General features: G+C 43.6%; 1 protein-coding gene across 1 annotated transcript in view; it reads left to right on the top strand.

Moving 5' to 3' along the window:
- LOC106589452 (unconventional myosin-XVB) overlaps nucleotides 1-14,522 on the top strand; it is a 34,789-nt gene that overhangs the window by 2,899 nt on the left and 17,368 nt on the right. The window contains exons 3-21 of the mRNA XM_082970358.1: nucleotides 440-504; nucleotides 1,050-1,113; nucleotides 1,242-1,351; nucleotides 1,548-1,622; nucleotides 1,741-1,938; nucleotides 2,055-2,118; nucleotides 2,217-2,330; nucleotides 2,483-2,644; nucleotides 2,862-2,975; nucleotides 6,007-6,065; nucleotides 6,187-6,310; nucleotides 6,512-6,607; nucleotides 6,753-7,010; nucleotides 7,112-7,189; nucleotides 7,670-7,794; nucleotides 8,005-8,119; nucleotides 8,773-8,841; nucleotides 10,240-10,415; nucleotides 10,517-10,625. Of these exons, the coding sequence (XP_082826484.1) occupies nucleotides 440-504; nucleotides 1,050-1,113; nucleotides 1,242-1,351; nucleotides 1,548-1,622; nucleotides 1,741-1,938; nucleotides 2,055-2,118; nucleotides 2,217-2,330; nucleotides 2,483-2,644; nucleotides 2,862-2,975; nucleotides 6,007-6,065; nucleotides 6,187-6,310; nucleotides 6,512-6,607; nucleotides 6,753-7,010; nucleotides 7,112-7,189; nucleotides 7,670-7,794; nucleotides 8,005-8,119; nucleotides 8,773-8,841; nucleotides 10,240-10,415; nucleotides 10,517-10,625 (2,175 nt within the window). The remainder of the gene's footprint in view (nucleotides 1-439; nucleotides 505-1,049; nucleotides 1,114-1,241; nucleotides 1,352-1,547; nucleotides 1,623-1,740; nucleotides 1,939-2,054; nucleotides 2,119-2,216; nucleotides 2,331-2,482; nucleotides 2,645-2,861; nucleotides 2,976-6,006; nucleotides 6,066-6,186; nucleotides 6,311-6,511; nucleotides 6,608-6,752; nucleotides 7,011-7,111; nucleotides 7,190-7,669; nucleotides 7,795-8,004; nucleotides 8,120-8,772; nucleotides 8,842-10,239; nucleotides 10,416-10,516; nucleotides 10,626-14,522) is intronic.

Raw genomic sequence — 14,522 nt, 5'->3', positions numbered from 1 at the left:
GCATCTTTGAGAGCAAAACAGGCAATATAACTACTAATCCTTGTTCACTAAGCATCCCGCTTCCTATTCACCGCTGTCAGTCTGTGTGTGTATTGACTAAAGCCTGTAACACAGATCTCTACTAGTTTATTTATTTTCTAGTCACTACCAATACAATAGAGCATAGCACAGGCATACAGTGTATCAACTATCACAGTGACTCAGCCTTTCCCATGAATACAGATGTATTGGTTACCTGTGGTAGAGGGGCTCTGGGTGGGGTTACGGGGCTGAGGGATATGGTTAGAGTACAATGAAAGAGAAAAAAACAGTTACTGCTAGACAAGAACTATAGCTACAGAAAGAAGGCACGGTAAATGGGTTCTGAGAAAGATCCATTGTACATGGTTCTGGAGGGGGACGTGTGGCTGACACGTGTCTGCTCTGGGTTCACCTTCAGGTAGCGATGCCAGGGTCTGACCAGGCTGTGGAGGTGGACGAGGTGGAGGATCTATCCCAGCTTGTGTGAGTGAGAGCGAGAGAGAGGGAGTGCGTGCGTGCACACGGTCAGGGTGTGGGAGTAACTGATTACATGTAATCTGATTGCATTTTATTTTTTGAACTGTGGACTTTACCTGCAAAAAATATTGTAATCAGACTCGATACTTTTGAAAAACTAGAGTACTGCCAGGATAAATTAAATTCAGAAAGGATGTTTGCGGAAAAAATATATATTAGGACACCTTTCTGTTTTCTTAATGACATTCAATTCAGCGTTGAAAGGTGCAAGTTTAAGTTTGTTCCACCTGAGCGAATCTGACAACCAGTCAGAGACCACTATGATGACACACCAAATGTGTTTGATGGATCTTTTGTCTTATTCTACTGCTTCTTAAGGGAAAAGTAATCCAAAAGAATGTAATTAGATTACCTTACCGATTTGGGGTAATCAAAAAATGACGTTACTGATTACAATTATGGACAGGCAACTTGTAACTGTTACGGATTACATTTAGAAGGTAACCTACACACCCACACACCTCTCTCTGTTAACTGGTGTATGTCTCCAGGGAGGTGTGTGAGAGCTCTGTGCTGCTGAATCTGAAGAAGAGGTTTCACCGTGACTCCATCTACGTATGTAACCTTACAACTGAACATGAGGAAAACTCAGACCGATCTCTCTCTCTCCATATAAACATGTATATCTCAGCTCTACCTCTCAGCCATATCAGATAACCGTCATCTTTCCCTGTGTGTCCCAGACGTACATAGGTAACATGCTGCTGTCACTTAACCCCTTCAAGCCCCTTAACCTCTACACTGAGGACCTCCGACAGCAGTACCAGGGCAAGGAGCAGAAACGCAACCCTCCGTGAGTAACAGCAGAGTAACCCAGGAGTAAATCAAGAGTAAACCCTAGAATGAACCAAACCCACTGTAATGCCAGAATAACACAATTATAACTATGTTGCCAATCTGAGTGACAGCAGAGTAACAAGCACAGAGTAACGCCAAGGGAATCCACCTGTTGCTAATGTAAGTCTGTGGTTGTGTGTCTATTTGTGCAGCCATGTCTATGCCATCGCCGATGTAGCCTTCAGCCAATCTCAGAGCTCACCACAAGAACAGTGCATCGTCATAAGGTATGTCAGAGGCACCAGTCTTTCTTTCTCTTTCCTATTCTCCTTCTCTCTTTAGAGTACTGTATTGACCTATCATCTTGTCTACAGCTGTTTTGAAGTGTATTCTGTCTTTCTACAGTGGTCAGAGTGGATCAGGTAAGACTGAGGCCACCAAGCTTATAGTCCACTACCTCAGCTCCATGTACCAAGGCAGGAACAACAACCTCAGACAGCCCATGGAGGTGCTGCCGATTCTAGAGAGTTTTGGTAATGCCAAGACCATCCTCAACAACAACTCCAGTCGCTTTGGCAAATACCTTCACATCCACATTCTCCAGTATGTCCTCCTCTAGGAACTTCATCTCTTTCACTCTGTAGAGAAACAAAGTTGTGTTCAATTGGCATGGGACCGGAGGAACAAAATGTATTTCAATCTTTTTAATTGGTCGACAGGGGTGTGGTGGTGGGGACTTCGCTGTCAAAGTACCTTCTTGAGAAGTCACGCGTTGTCTTCCAGGTGAGGTCTTTGTGTGAGACAACTGGGTGCATATTCCTCATAGCCTCAGTCTGACACTTTACTCATGGTTTACCGAACTTGTACTGTCTCTGCGTCAGGCCAATGAGGAGAGGAACTACCATGTGTTCTATGAGCTGCTGGCGGGGATGAACGACTGGGATAAACAGGAGCTCTATCTGCAGGGAGCAGAGACATACTACTACCTCAACCAAGTAAGCCCCAATTAGTAGAATCAGTAGGATCAAATGAATAGAATCCGTTAGTAGAAACAAAACCCTGCACATCCCAGGTGTTACCTTGACCAGGATTGAGGGAACAAACGGTCGAGCTGAATAGATTACTTCGCCCTCCCTCTGTCTGTCAGGGCGGGTCCTGTGAGCTGAAGGGGAAGCTGGACAAACAGGACTTCCTGTTGTTGGTCCAGTGCTTTGAGACGATTGGTCTACATGCCGACCAGATCTCCACAGTCTGGGCCATCCTCTCCTCCATACTACAGCTGGGGAATATCTGCTTCAGTTCCTACGAGGTGTGTGTGAGAGAGTGGGCAAGGGAGGGCAAGTGTATTCTTAGGGGATGAGGTGTCTGTCTGTGCTCAAAGAGGATGTGAGTTGTTCAGAGTAGTATGTATTTTGAGGTTTGCACATGATTGGATGTTTTTCATTCATTTGTATGTTTGATATACAGTATATGTGAGAAACAGACAGTAAATAAATATCTAATAGTGTACTTTTGTGTGTATCTAGAGTGAGTCGTTTGAGGTGGCCCGTATCTTCAGTGAGGCAGAGGCCAGGAGAGTAGGTTCTCTCTTGCAGGTGTCTTCAGAGGCCCTACAGACTGTCATCACACACAAAGTCACGGTCAGAACAAACCCTTCGCCATGCCTTCACCCTTCAATCTTCTTGAACTGTTCATACATTAGCTGATCTACAGTGCCTTCAGAAAGTATTCTTACCCTTTGACTTATAACACATTTAGTTAGTCTGAATTCAACATGGATTTAATGTATTTTCTTCTCCCCTATCTACACACAATACCCCATAAGGACAAAGTACAAATATTTTAATTTATTGTAAAAGGAAATATAGAAATACAGTATCTAATTTACAGAAGTATTCACACCCCTGAGACAATACTTTGTAGAAGCACCTTTGGCAGTGATTACAGAGTCTTTCTGGGTCAGTCTCTGCACTTTCCACACCTGGATTGTGCAACATTTGCCCATTATTATGTTCTACATTTTTTCAAGCTCTGTCAAATTGGTTGTTAATTATTGCTTGACAACAATTTTTAGGTCTTCCTGTAGATTTTCAAGTAGATTCAAGTCAAAATATATTCACGGTCTTCTTGGTAAGCAACTCCAGTGTAGATTTTGCCTTGTGTTTTAGGTTATTGTCCTGCTGAAAGGTGAATTCCTCTCCCAGTGTCTGGTGGAAAGCAGACTTAACCAGGTTTTCCTCTAGGATTTTGCCTATACTTAGCTCCATTCTGTTTATTTTTTATCCTGAAAAACTCCCCAGTCCTTAACGATTACAAGCATGCCCATAGCATGATGCAGCCACCACTATGCTTGAAAATATGGAGGCTGGTACTCAGTAAAGTGTTGTATTGGATTTGCCCTAAACAAAACTCTTTGTATTCAGGACAAAAAGTTAATTGCGTTGCAGTATTACTTTAGTGCCTTGTTGCAAACATGAATCATGTTTTGGAGTATTTTTATTCTGTACTGGCTTCCCTTTCTCTCTGTCAATTAGGATAGTATTGTGGAATAACTACAATGTTGTTGAGCAATCCTCAGTTTTCTCCTATCACAGCCATTAAACTTTAACTGTTTTAAAGTCACCATTTGTTTTTTATTTTTACCCATCTACCAATAGGTACCCTTTGTGAGGCATTGGAAAACCTCCTTGGTCTTTGTGGTTGAATCTGTGTCTGAAATGCACTGATCGCTTGAGGGACCTTACAGATAATTGTATGTGTGGGTTACAGAGATGTATTATGTTCATTGTTAAGCAAATGTTTACTCCTGAACTTATTTATGCTTGCCATAACTAAGGGGTTGAATACTTAGTGAGGGAAAAAAGTATTTGATCCCCTGCTGATTTTGTACGTTTGCCCACTGACAAAGAAATTATCAGTCTATAATTTTAATGGGAGGTTACTGAGAACTGTGAGAGACAGAATAACAACAAATAAATCCAGAAAAACACATGTCAAAAATTTTCTAAAATGATTAGCATTTTAATGAGGGAAATAAGTATTTGACCCCTCTGCAAAACATGACTTAGTGCTTGGTGACAAAACCCTTGTTGGCAATCACAGAGGTCAGACGTTTCTTGTAGTTGGCCACCAGGTCTGCACACATCTCAGGGGGGATTTTGTCCCACTCCTCTTTGCAGATCTTCTCCAAGTCATTAAGGTTTCGAGGCTGACGTTTGGCAACTCGAACCTTCAGCTCCCTCCACAGATTTTCTATGGGATTAAGGTCTGGAGACTGGCTAGGCCACTCCAGGACCTTAATGTGCTTCTTCTTGAGCCACTCCTTTGTTGCCTTGGCTGTGTGTTTTGGGTCATTGTCATGCTGGAATACCCATCCACGACCCATTTTCAATGCCCTGGCTGAGGGAAGGAGTTTCTCACCCAAGATTTGACGGTACATGGCCCCGTCCATCGTCCCTTTGATGTGGTGAAGTTGTCCTGTCCCCTTAGCAGAAAAACACCCCCAAAGCATAATGTTTCCACCTCCATGTTTGATGGTGGGAATGGTGTTCTTGGGGTCATAGGCAACATTCCTCCTCCCTCAAACACAGCGAGTTGAGTTGATGCCAAAGAGCTCCATTTTGGTCTCATCTGACCACAACACTTTCACCCAGTTGTCCTCTGAATCATTCAGATGTTCATTGGCAAACTTCAGATGGGCATGTGTATGTGCTTTCTTGAGCAGGGGACCTTGCGGGCGCTGCAGGATTTCAGTCCTTCACGGCATAGTTTGTTACCAATTGTTTTCTTGGTGACTATGGTCCCAGCTGCCTTGAGATCATTGACAAGATCCTCCCGTGTAGTTCTGGGCTGATTCCTCACTGTTCTCATGATCATTGCAACTCCACGAGGTGAGATCTTGCATGGAGCCCCAGGCCGAGGGAGATTGACAGTTCTTTTGTGTTTCTTCCATTTGCGAATAATCGCACCAGCTGTTGTCACCTTCTCACCAAGCTGCTTGGCGATGGACTTGTAGCCCATTCCAGCCTTGTGTAGGTCTACAATCTTGTCCCTGAATCCTTGGAGAGCTCTTTGTTCTTGGCCATGGTGGAGAGTTTAGAATCTGATTGATTGATTGCTTCTGTGGACAGGTGTCTTTTATACAGGTAACAAGGTGAGATTAGGAGCTCTCCCTTTAAGAGTGTGCTCCTAATCTCAGCTCGTTACCTGTATAAAAGGCACCTGGGAGCCAGAAATCTTTCTGATTGAGAGGGGGTCAAATAATTATTTCCCTCATTATAATGCAAATCAATTTATAACATTTTTGACATGTGTTTTTCTGGATATTTTTGTTGTTATTCTGTCTCTCACTGTTCAAATAAACCTACCATTAATATTATAGACTGATCCTTTCTTTGTCAGTGGGCAAACGTACAAAATCAGCAGGGGATCAAATACTTTTTTCCCTCACTGTATTGACTCAAGACATTTCAGCTTTTCATTTTTAATTGATTTGTAAAAAATGGGAAAAACATAATTCCACTTTGACATTATGAGGTATTGTGTGTAGGCCAGTGAAAAAAACCATCTCAATTGAATCCAATTTAAATTCAGGCTGTAACACAACAAAATGTGGAAAAAGTCAAGGGGTGTGAATTTTTTTCTGAAGGCACTGTACCTGTCCCTCCTCAGGAGACAACCTATGACAGGATATACTGCCCCCTGTCTGTGGAAAGTGCCATAGAATCCAGGTACTAACCGAGCCATGCACTGCCGTGTGAGTGAGCTCCTCCACCTTATATTTGGAGTTAATCAATACTATCTAGAGCAGCATAGAAGAATAATGATCTATTATCTATCCCTTTCTCCTAGAGATGCCATAGCCAAGGCCCTGTACTCTGTGTTGTTCGATTGGCTGTTGGAGCAGATCAATGATTGGCTGAGCCCCACAGAGATGGACAGCACCGTGGGGATAGTGGACATCTACGGCTTTGAGGTGAGGGGCAATGAGGACCACAGTAAATGTTTAATGGAGAATGTGCGATTTAATCTAATGATAATATGCTAGATTGTGTGCTAGATTAGGGTTGGAGCGAAAACCTACAGGACTGCAGCTATCTAGGAACAGGGTTGGGTAGCCCTGTTGTATTGCATGTTATATGCATTTATTAAACATATATTTACCTGTGTGTTGTAGGACCTGGGAGTGAACAGCTTTGAACAGCTGTGTATTAACTTTGCCAACGAGCAGCTGCAGCACTTTGTCAACAAGGCTGTGGTGACCCAGGAACAGGTCAGTGGGCTAGGGGTCAGAGTTCACAAGTCAAACAATCAGTAAAGTCATTGTGCGTCTCTAATAGTTAACGGGGTTTACATTCATGGATACTGATTAAAAACGGTGGCGCTTGTGCCTGCGTGCATTCGTGTGTGTTCTCCAGGAAGAGTACAGTACAGAGCAGATCCAGTGGTACCCCGTCCCACTGCAGGACTTCCACTCCTGTCTAGACCTCATCTCCTCCAGACCACATGGTATCCTCCGTATACTGGATGACCAGACCTGCCTGCCCCAGGCCACTGACCACACCTTTCTCCAAAAGTGCCACTATCACCATGGGAACAGCCCATACTACACTAAGCCCAAGATCCCTCTGCCTGTCTTCACTGTCTATCACTACGCCGGAGCTGTCACGTACCAGGTGGTTCTAGCTTCTTAAGTGTTTAGGAACCACTGAGTTGGGACATGTTTATATGGATGGACAGAGTGAATCTTTTTCTTTATGTTCCTCTCTCTCCTTAGGTCCATAACTTTCTGAATAAGAACCATGATCAGTTCCGTACAGAGGTGATTGAGCTGTTTGCTAGGAGTAAACTGAAGGTAAACGTGTCATTCCTATAGGCTTAAGGGCAATCAATCCCTCACTCACTAATTACCCATTCAATCAATCAATCAATCGATCGATCTCTGTATCTCAGATGGTGTCAGGGTTGTTCCGTAAGGTGCAGGATAATTACCTGCAGCAGAGAGAGTTGGGCTGGAGGGGTAAAGGTCACAGGCAACAGCCCTCCACAGTGGCAGCACACTTCCAACAGTCCCTGACTGAGCTCACCACACGACTAGAGAGGTCAGGGTCTTTTACAAAAAGACAAAATATATTTTCATTTTGTTTGCTGAGAGAAGCAAGGCAGTGGTGGATGACCTGTGTTATTTCCTTCCATCCAGGTGTAAAACCACCTTTATTCGGTGTTTCAAGCCAAATTATGTCAAGGTGGGTATGCAACATTAAATGTAGCCAATTGCGCCCTTTCTAGGCCAAAAGTTACAAACCTATATCATATCCTGTCCGTCTGCCCTCAGCTTGCCGGTATCTTTGATGTGGACTATGTGTCAACCCAGCTGAGGCATGCTGGGATACTTGAGACCATCACCATCAGGAAGGAGGGATTCCCCATCCGCATCCCATTCTCCTTCTTTATGGAGAGGTACTGGACAAACCAACCAATGCAAACTAATATTCATTCACACGGTTTAACCACCATCCACACACATACAGTACCAACCGTACAGTATACTAGCATCTCACTGGAAGAAAGTAAAACTCAGAGCCAACCACCACTTGCTGCTTCATAGATCTAGGTGAGCTTCTCCTCAAATGATTATTATCCCTCCCATCCCATCTCCCTCTTCCCCAGGTATGGAATCCTCCTGGTGGAGCGACCAGCCACCATGTCTGATAAGGAGCAGACCGTGGCTTTGCTGAACTTTGTAGGGGCTGATGAGGGACAGTACCAGCTAGGACTCACTAAGGTAACTGTAGCGTTGTACAGTTGTTTCATAGAAGAAAAATAAGCTCTATCCAAACAAGCCAAGTCTAGTATCTTAGACCAGGGTCTAAGAGTAAACTTGATTGTGTGTGTGTGTGTGGCCCTAGCAAAGATTCAACATCTGCTTGCAAATGTGCATATCTCACAGGTTCTGAAGGAAATAAATAACAAAACTGTTCAAGTGGTGAGAAAGTGGATATGCTTAAACACACACATGTGACGTTATCTTCCTGAGCCAAAGAGAGGGGGGTTTGGGTGTCCCGAATTTTGAATGGATTTACACTGCTACCAGACTGACTCACCTGTTGAACATGCTCAACACTGACGACTCCACAGTTGGGCCGTTAGCCAGAGCTTCCCTCCTTCTAGACCTACGGAGGAGGAAGGTCCAACTGGCCACGGACACTGAGGACAACTTAATGGGCTTCAGGACGAAGGCCAATGGAAAACTGGACATTCGTGCTGTGGGCTTTGGGGTCTGGCCAGACTGGCCGGACCTCAACAACCTGTGCAACCGGACTGGAGTGGAGCTCAGATGGACACGGTCTGATATGGAAACGGAGCCAGTGACTGCCTCTGATGTAGTTGTGGTAGACCCCTGTGTTGTTGTGTAAGACCCCTGTGTTGTTGTGTAAGACCCCTGTGTTGTTGTGTAAGACCCCTGTGTTGTTGTGTAAGACCCCTGTGTTGTTGTGTAAGACCCCTGTGTTGTTGTAAGACCCCTGTGTTGTTGTGGTAGACCCCTGTGTTGTTGTGGTAGACCCCTGTGTTGTTGTGGTAGACCCCTGTGTTGTTGCGGAAGCTTCTGTTGCCCATGATGGAACATCTCATCCTACATCGAGGACAACACTCCTTGGTTTCAGATGGATGCAGCTACAACAGCACTGGACCGGCCTGCGTCCCAGATCTGGACTGTGCTGACCACTCTGTCTCCCATTCCATGTAGCACAATGCTTTTCCTGTTGAAGCGAGGCTGCAAGTTCTACCAACAAAATATAATCTAGTGCTCTGGTACCCTGCAAACCGTGATCCATTTTGTATTCTACATACATACAATTCACAAAAGCTCTGACGAAGGCCTTGAGGCAGATACGTAAAGCTTATTAAAGATCAGTGATACTATCAAGAGCGGTGTGCGGTTTCCTTTTTCATTCATCTTGTTCAACTGTTGCCATGCACCTGCAAAAGTTTTCTCAGATGTGCGAGTGCCTTTTGAATTTTGTATTCTACATGACTCAAATGTAATGAAGTCTGTTGCCAATGTTGTGAATGGTTGTTCGTTGCTAGTTGTAACCGATTTGTCGACCTGACAGCCAGCGTGGTGAGACAGGTTCTCTCACCAATAGCACATATCCATAAACATTGTTGACCCTGCTGGTCATCTATGAACGTTTGAACATCTTGGCCATGTTCTGTTATAATCTCCACTCGGCACAGCCAGAAGAGGACTGGCAACCCCTCAGAGCCTGGTTCCTCTCTAGGTTTCTTCCTAGGTTCTGGCCTTTCTAGGGAGTTTTTCCTGGCCACCGTGCTTCTGCATTGCTTGCTGTTTGGGGTTTTAGGCTGGGTTTCTGTACAGCGCTTTGTGACATCATCTGATGTAAAGAAAAGGCCTTTATAAATACATGAGATTGATTGATTGTGTAAGAGGAACCTGGTTTAATGCTGATGATGTGTTTTCCTGTGTGCCAAATACGGCAGATGTTGTTGTGAGGGGAGGCGCTCATTTTGGAAGTTGGCTGCTCATTTGACGACTACATGGAGCAGGCCTTTGCTTACAAGCTTCTTAATTACCAGCCCCTCGTGGCACGCTCGAACAGCCTTGGGTGTAGGTGCAAGCTGCTGGCGCTGATATTTGGCAGTCTCGGCCATGTACAGAGGCTTGCAGTGTGTGGCATTCAGATTGTGGGCCTGCCAAAAACTAGGGCAAAGCAATTGGCTAGATAGATACTGCTCTGTTTCAGCTGTCGTGGCAGCCTAGCTGTTTGGAGAAGGAGGTGCTTTCTGTACACTTGAGTGCCGTTTGAAAAGTTTGGATCCTTTTTTAATGTAAACTGGATTGGTGGATTGAAATAAAGCACTTAATGTGTGTGGTGCGTGCAGGTGTTTCTGAAGGAGGTGCTGTACCAGCGTGTGGAGGACAAGTGGAACAGCACTCAGACCTGGGCTGCGGTTACCATCCAGAGGAACATCAGAGGGTTCATTTGCAGACGCAACTTTAGGTTCTTCAAACAGAAGGCCATTGTCATCCAGAGTCACATACGAGGACATCAGGCCAGGTATGGAGAGATGTGTGACAAGGGAGGAGACAGAAGACAAAAAAAAAAGTATTGAGATTGAGATTGCAGTTAGTGTGTCCACCTGAAAGTGACTGACTGGCGCCCCTGTCTGTGTACAGGCAGTATTACAAGCGTCTGAGACTGTCCTTCACTCAGTTCTGGGCTGCAATGATGATCACCAGGAACACTATCAAGAGACGACAGTGGAGGGTAAGATACATGTACACACACACACACCAGTACACACACACATAAAATAATCAGCCTATCTATAACTGAGTCAATTAGCATGTTACTTGGCAACCATATTATGTTTACAGCCTTTATAGATAGTGCTATAAATTCCTGCCTCATCCATTCTGTTGCACAACACCAGTGATAAAGGAACCCTATCACAGGAGTAAAGGAGGAATGTTTTTTCCTCCTTCCTACCCTGAAGTCGTTTCCCCCTTCCCACTCTCCCACCCTGAAGTCGTTTCCCCCTTCCCACTCTCCCACCCTGAAGTCGTTTCCCCCTTCCCACTCTCCCACCCTGAAGTCGTTTCCCCCTTCCCACTCTCCCACCCTGAAGTCGTTTCCCCCTTCCCACTCTCCCACCCTGAAGTCGTTTCCCCCTTCCCACTCTCCCGCCCTGAAGTCGTTTCCCCCTTCCCACTCTCCCACCCTGAAGTCGTTTCCCCCTTCCCACTCTCCCGCCCTGAAGTCGTTTCCCCCTTCCCACTCTCCCGCCCTGAAGTCGTTTCCCCCTTCCCACTCTCCCGCCCTGAAGTCGTTTCCCCCTTCCCACGCTCCCACCCTGAAGTCATTACCTTCCATGTTTTGCCTGAATCCTCATTGAATGCATCTTGATACTGTTGTTGTACCATAATATCATACCTTACGTAGTCTTCTACTGTAGTTTAATCCTATGGCCTTGGACCAACGTGGGAGCCTGGCTGTTGTTGCCTTGGCAAAGTTTTGCAAACTGTATGAATGTTGCTTTGGTATTACGTGTTGGTGTTTGTTACTCATGTTTATACTCACCCCTGCCATGGTTAAATAAATAGCTCTGGTTCCTTTTCAGATTCAGTAGACTTTGGACTCTGAGGAGTTGACTGTGTGACAACTTCAGTTTTGGAATAAATTCAAGTATTTCTCATTGTGTTGACATAGTAACTGTTTGGTGTTGAAATCCATATCTTTGTGTTCGGGGAGGGCCGAGGCGTCCATAGTTCCGATCCGTAGGTTACGTGAGGGCCGATACAGTCACTTCCTGTGAGGAGAGAACCTTATAAATGGTACAACGAGTGTTTTAGTTTCCACGGCTACTAAACTAGGATGTTAAGAAGTTGGGACGGATTTTATATCTACTTGTTAATAAATATATTGGTGTGGATCCCTTCTGTTTTTAGAGAATATTACTTGACTAAGTTGTCCACTCAGTAACTTACCTGGCAAAAATGGGTGACTTTACCAATGTAGTTATAGGAATTGTGTACTTTTGATCCTATAACTGATCTTTGGGATGAAAGGCATAAGTGAATTGAAGTGAATGTATCACCAGGTGGCCTGCTGTGACCTCAATGCGTCACTGCCAGGTAATGGGATGGAAGTAGGGTGTGGTCACCCATGTAAATATTTCAGCCCCCTCCTCTCCTCCTCCAATTTACCTACACTTACCACGCCCATTCTCTCTCTGTTTCCTGTTACACACACACACACACACACACCTCTAGCCACATACTCCTATTGTTTTCGGACTTCAACCCCTATTACTGAAATTAGCTCTTACACCTCAGGATTGTTAACAGGTAGGCTCTTCTATTTATAATTCATTATCATGTCGTTTTTTAAAACTTTGATATTAGTTTTCTTCAGCTCAAGGCTTTATTTATTATTTTGTTGAATGAAGACTGAATGAGAAGGGGGGATTGCGAGGGAAAAAGAGATGGAAGGCTATACTGTTAATAATAGGTTTATAGGTTTTGCTATGTTACCATGGATGCTTTATTGGGAATTTCTACTCTTCCTCTCTTTATACACTATATATACAAAAGTATGTGGACACCCTTTCAAATGAGTGAATTTGGCTATTTCAGCCACACCCGTTGCTGACAGTTAAAAAAAAAAAAAAAAGAAATGCCAAGAGTGGGCAAAGCTGTCATCAAGGCTTTTTCTCCTGTTTAACACTTTTGTGGTTACTACATGATTCCATATGTGTTATTTCATAGTTTTGATGTCTTCACTATTATTCTACAATGTAGAAATTAGTAAAGATAAAGAAAAACCCTCGAATGAGTAGGTGTGTCCAAACTTGACTGGTACTGTACATTTATTTTACAATAGTTACATATATTTTTTGTTTTTAATCCCATCCTTCAGCTACCCTCAACCCCTCCCATCTATCTCTAAAGACCATACGTTTTTATTTCCATTTACCATATATTTTTAACTGTGCTGCTTCAGCAAGTTTCAGAACCTATAGTATATACATTTTACCGTCCCAGTATATTTTACATGAGTTATCTTGTTGTTTTTAGTCCCATCCTTCAGCTTCACACAACCCCTCCCGTCTCTCTTAACACTGTCCGGTTTCTATTTGCAATATATTTTTCAACAGTGCTGTGATGTTTCACAAAAGTTCTGAACCTTTCTATTCTCATAGATTCTACAGATTGTAAATTAAAGATAAATATTTTAGCTAAAATTATTATAATATTATTGATTGATTGATGATGACTTTTCAAATCACCCAGCAGTGCTATTTGCAGAGTTGGCTCCAGGTAAATGTTGCAATTCTTCAGCCATTCCTGAACCTGTGACCAAACATAAACTACATATGGAGAGTACCAAAACAAATGATCTAAAGATTCTATCGCAGCTAAATCTGCAGAGCTAGAATGGTTGTATCACCCATATGTATAACATTCTACTGGTTGCAAGAATTTTGTATAATAATAAAAAAATTCTAGGTTTTGAATCCGGTGTTTTGTATATCAGCTCATAAACCATGTGCCATTTGAACTTTGTCGAATGGATGAATAGACATTACCCCCGTCTTACCAAAAATGGTGGATTGCAGCAGAGTAATCAAGGATTAAGATGCAGCTATTGTAGTACACTATCGCTTTAAATCAGTCATCAATACAGACATAGCTGACATGTTTAGTAATCTACCACCCAGCAATCACATTAGCAAATCTCTTAATCAGGCAACTACATTATGTGTGTGTGTGCTATCTAACCCACCCACACCCATCAATAGACCTCAGTAAATGTACAGTTAAAGTCGGAAGTTTACATACACTTAGGTTGGAGTCATTAAAACTAGTTTTTCAACCACTCCACAAATTTCTTGGTAACAAATGATAGTTTTGGCAAGTCGGTTAGGATATCTACTTTGTGCATGACACAAGTCATTTTTCCAACAAGTGTTTACTGTTTACTTCTGACCCACAATTCCAGTGGGTCAGAAGTGTACATACACTAAGTTGACTGTGCCTTTAAATAGCTTGGAAAATTCCAGAAAATGATGTCATGGCTTTAGAAGCTTCTGTTAGGCTAATTGACATTATTTGAGTCAATTGGAGGTGTACCTGTGGATGTCTTTGAAGGCCTACCTTCAAACTCAGTGCCTCTTTGCTTGACATCATGGGAAAATCAAAAGAAATCAGCCAAGACCTCAGAAAATAAATTGTAGACCTCAAGTCTGGTTCATCGTTGGGAGCAATTTCCAAGTGCCTGAAGGTACAGCGTTCATCTGTACAAACAATAGTACGCAAGTATAAACACTACGGGACCACGCAGCCGTCATACCACTCAGGAAGGAGACGAGTTCTGTCTCCTAGAGATTTACATTTACATTACATTTACATTTAAGTCATTTAGCAGACGCTCTTATCCAGAGCGACTTACAAATTGGTGCATTCACCTTATGATTTCCAGTGGAACAACCACTTTACAATAGTGCATCTAAATCTTTTAAGGGGGGGGGGGGTTAGAAGGATTACTTTATCCTATCCCAGGTATTCCTTAAAGAGGTGGGGTTTCAGGTGTCTCCGGAAGGTGGTGATTGACTCCGCTGTCCTGGCGTCGTGAGGGAGCTTGTTCCACCATTGGGGTGCCAGA

Source organism: Salmo salar, chromosome 28 (assembly GCF_965601325.2).
Source record: "Salmo salar chromosome 28, fSalSal1, whole genome shotgun sequence".
In the NCBI taxonomy this organism is placed as follows: Eukaryota; Metazoa; Chordata; class Actinopteri; order Salmoniformes; family Salmonidae; genus Salmo; species Salmo salar.
Note: the sequence above shows the minus strand (reverse complement) of the source record. Positions and strands in the feature narration are given on the sequence as shown.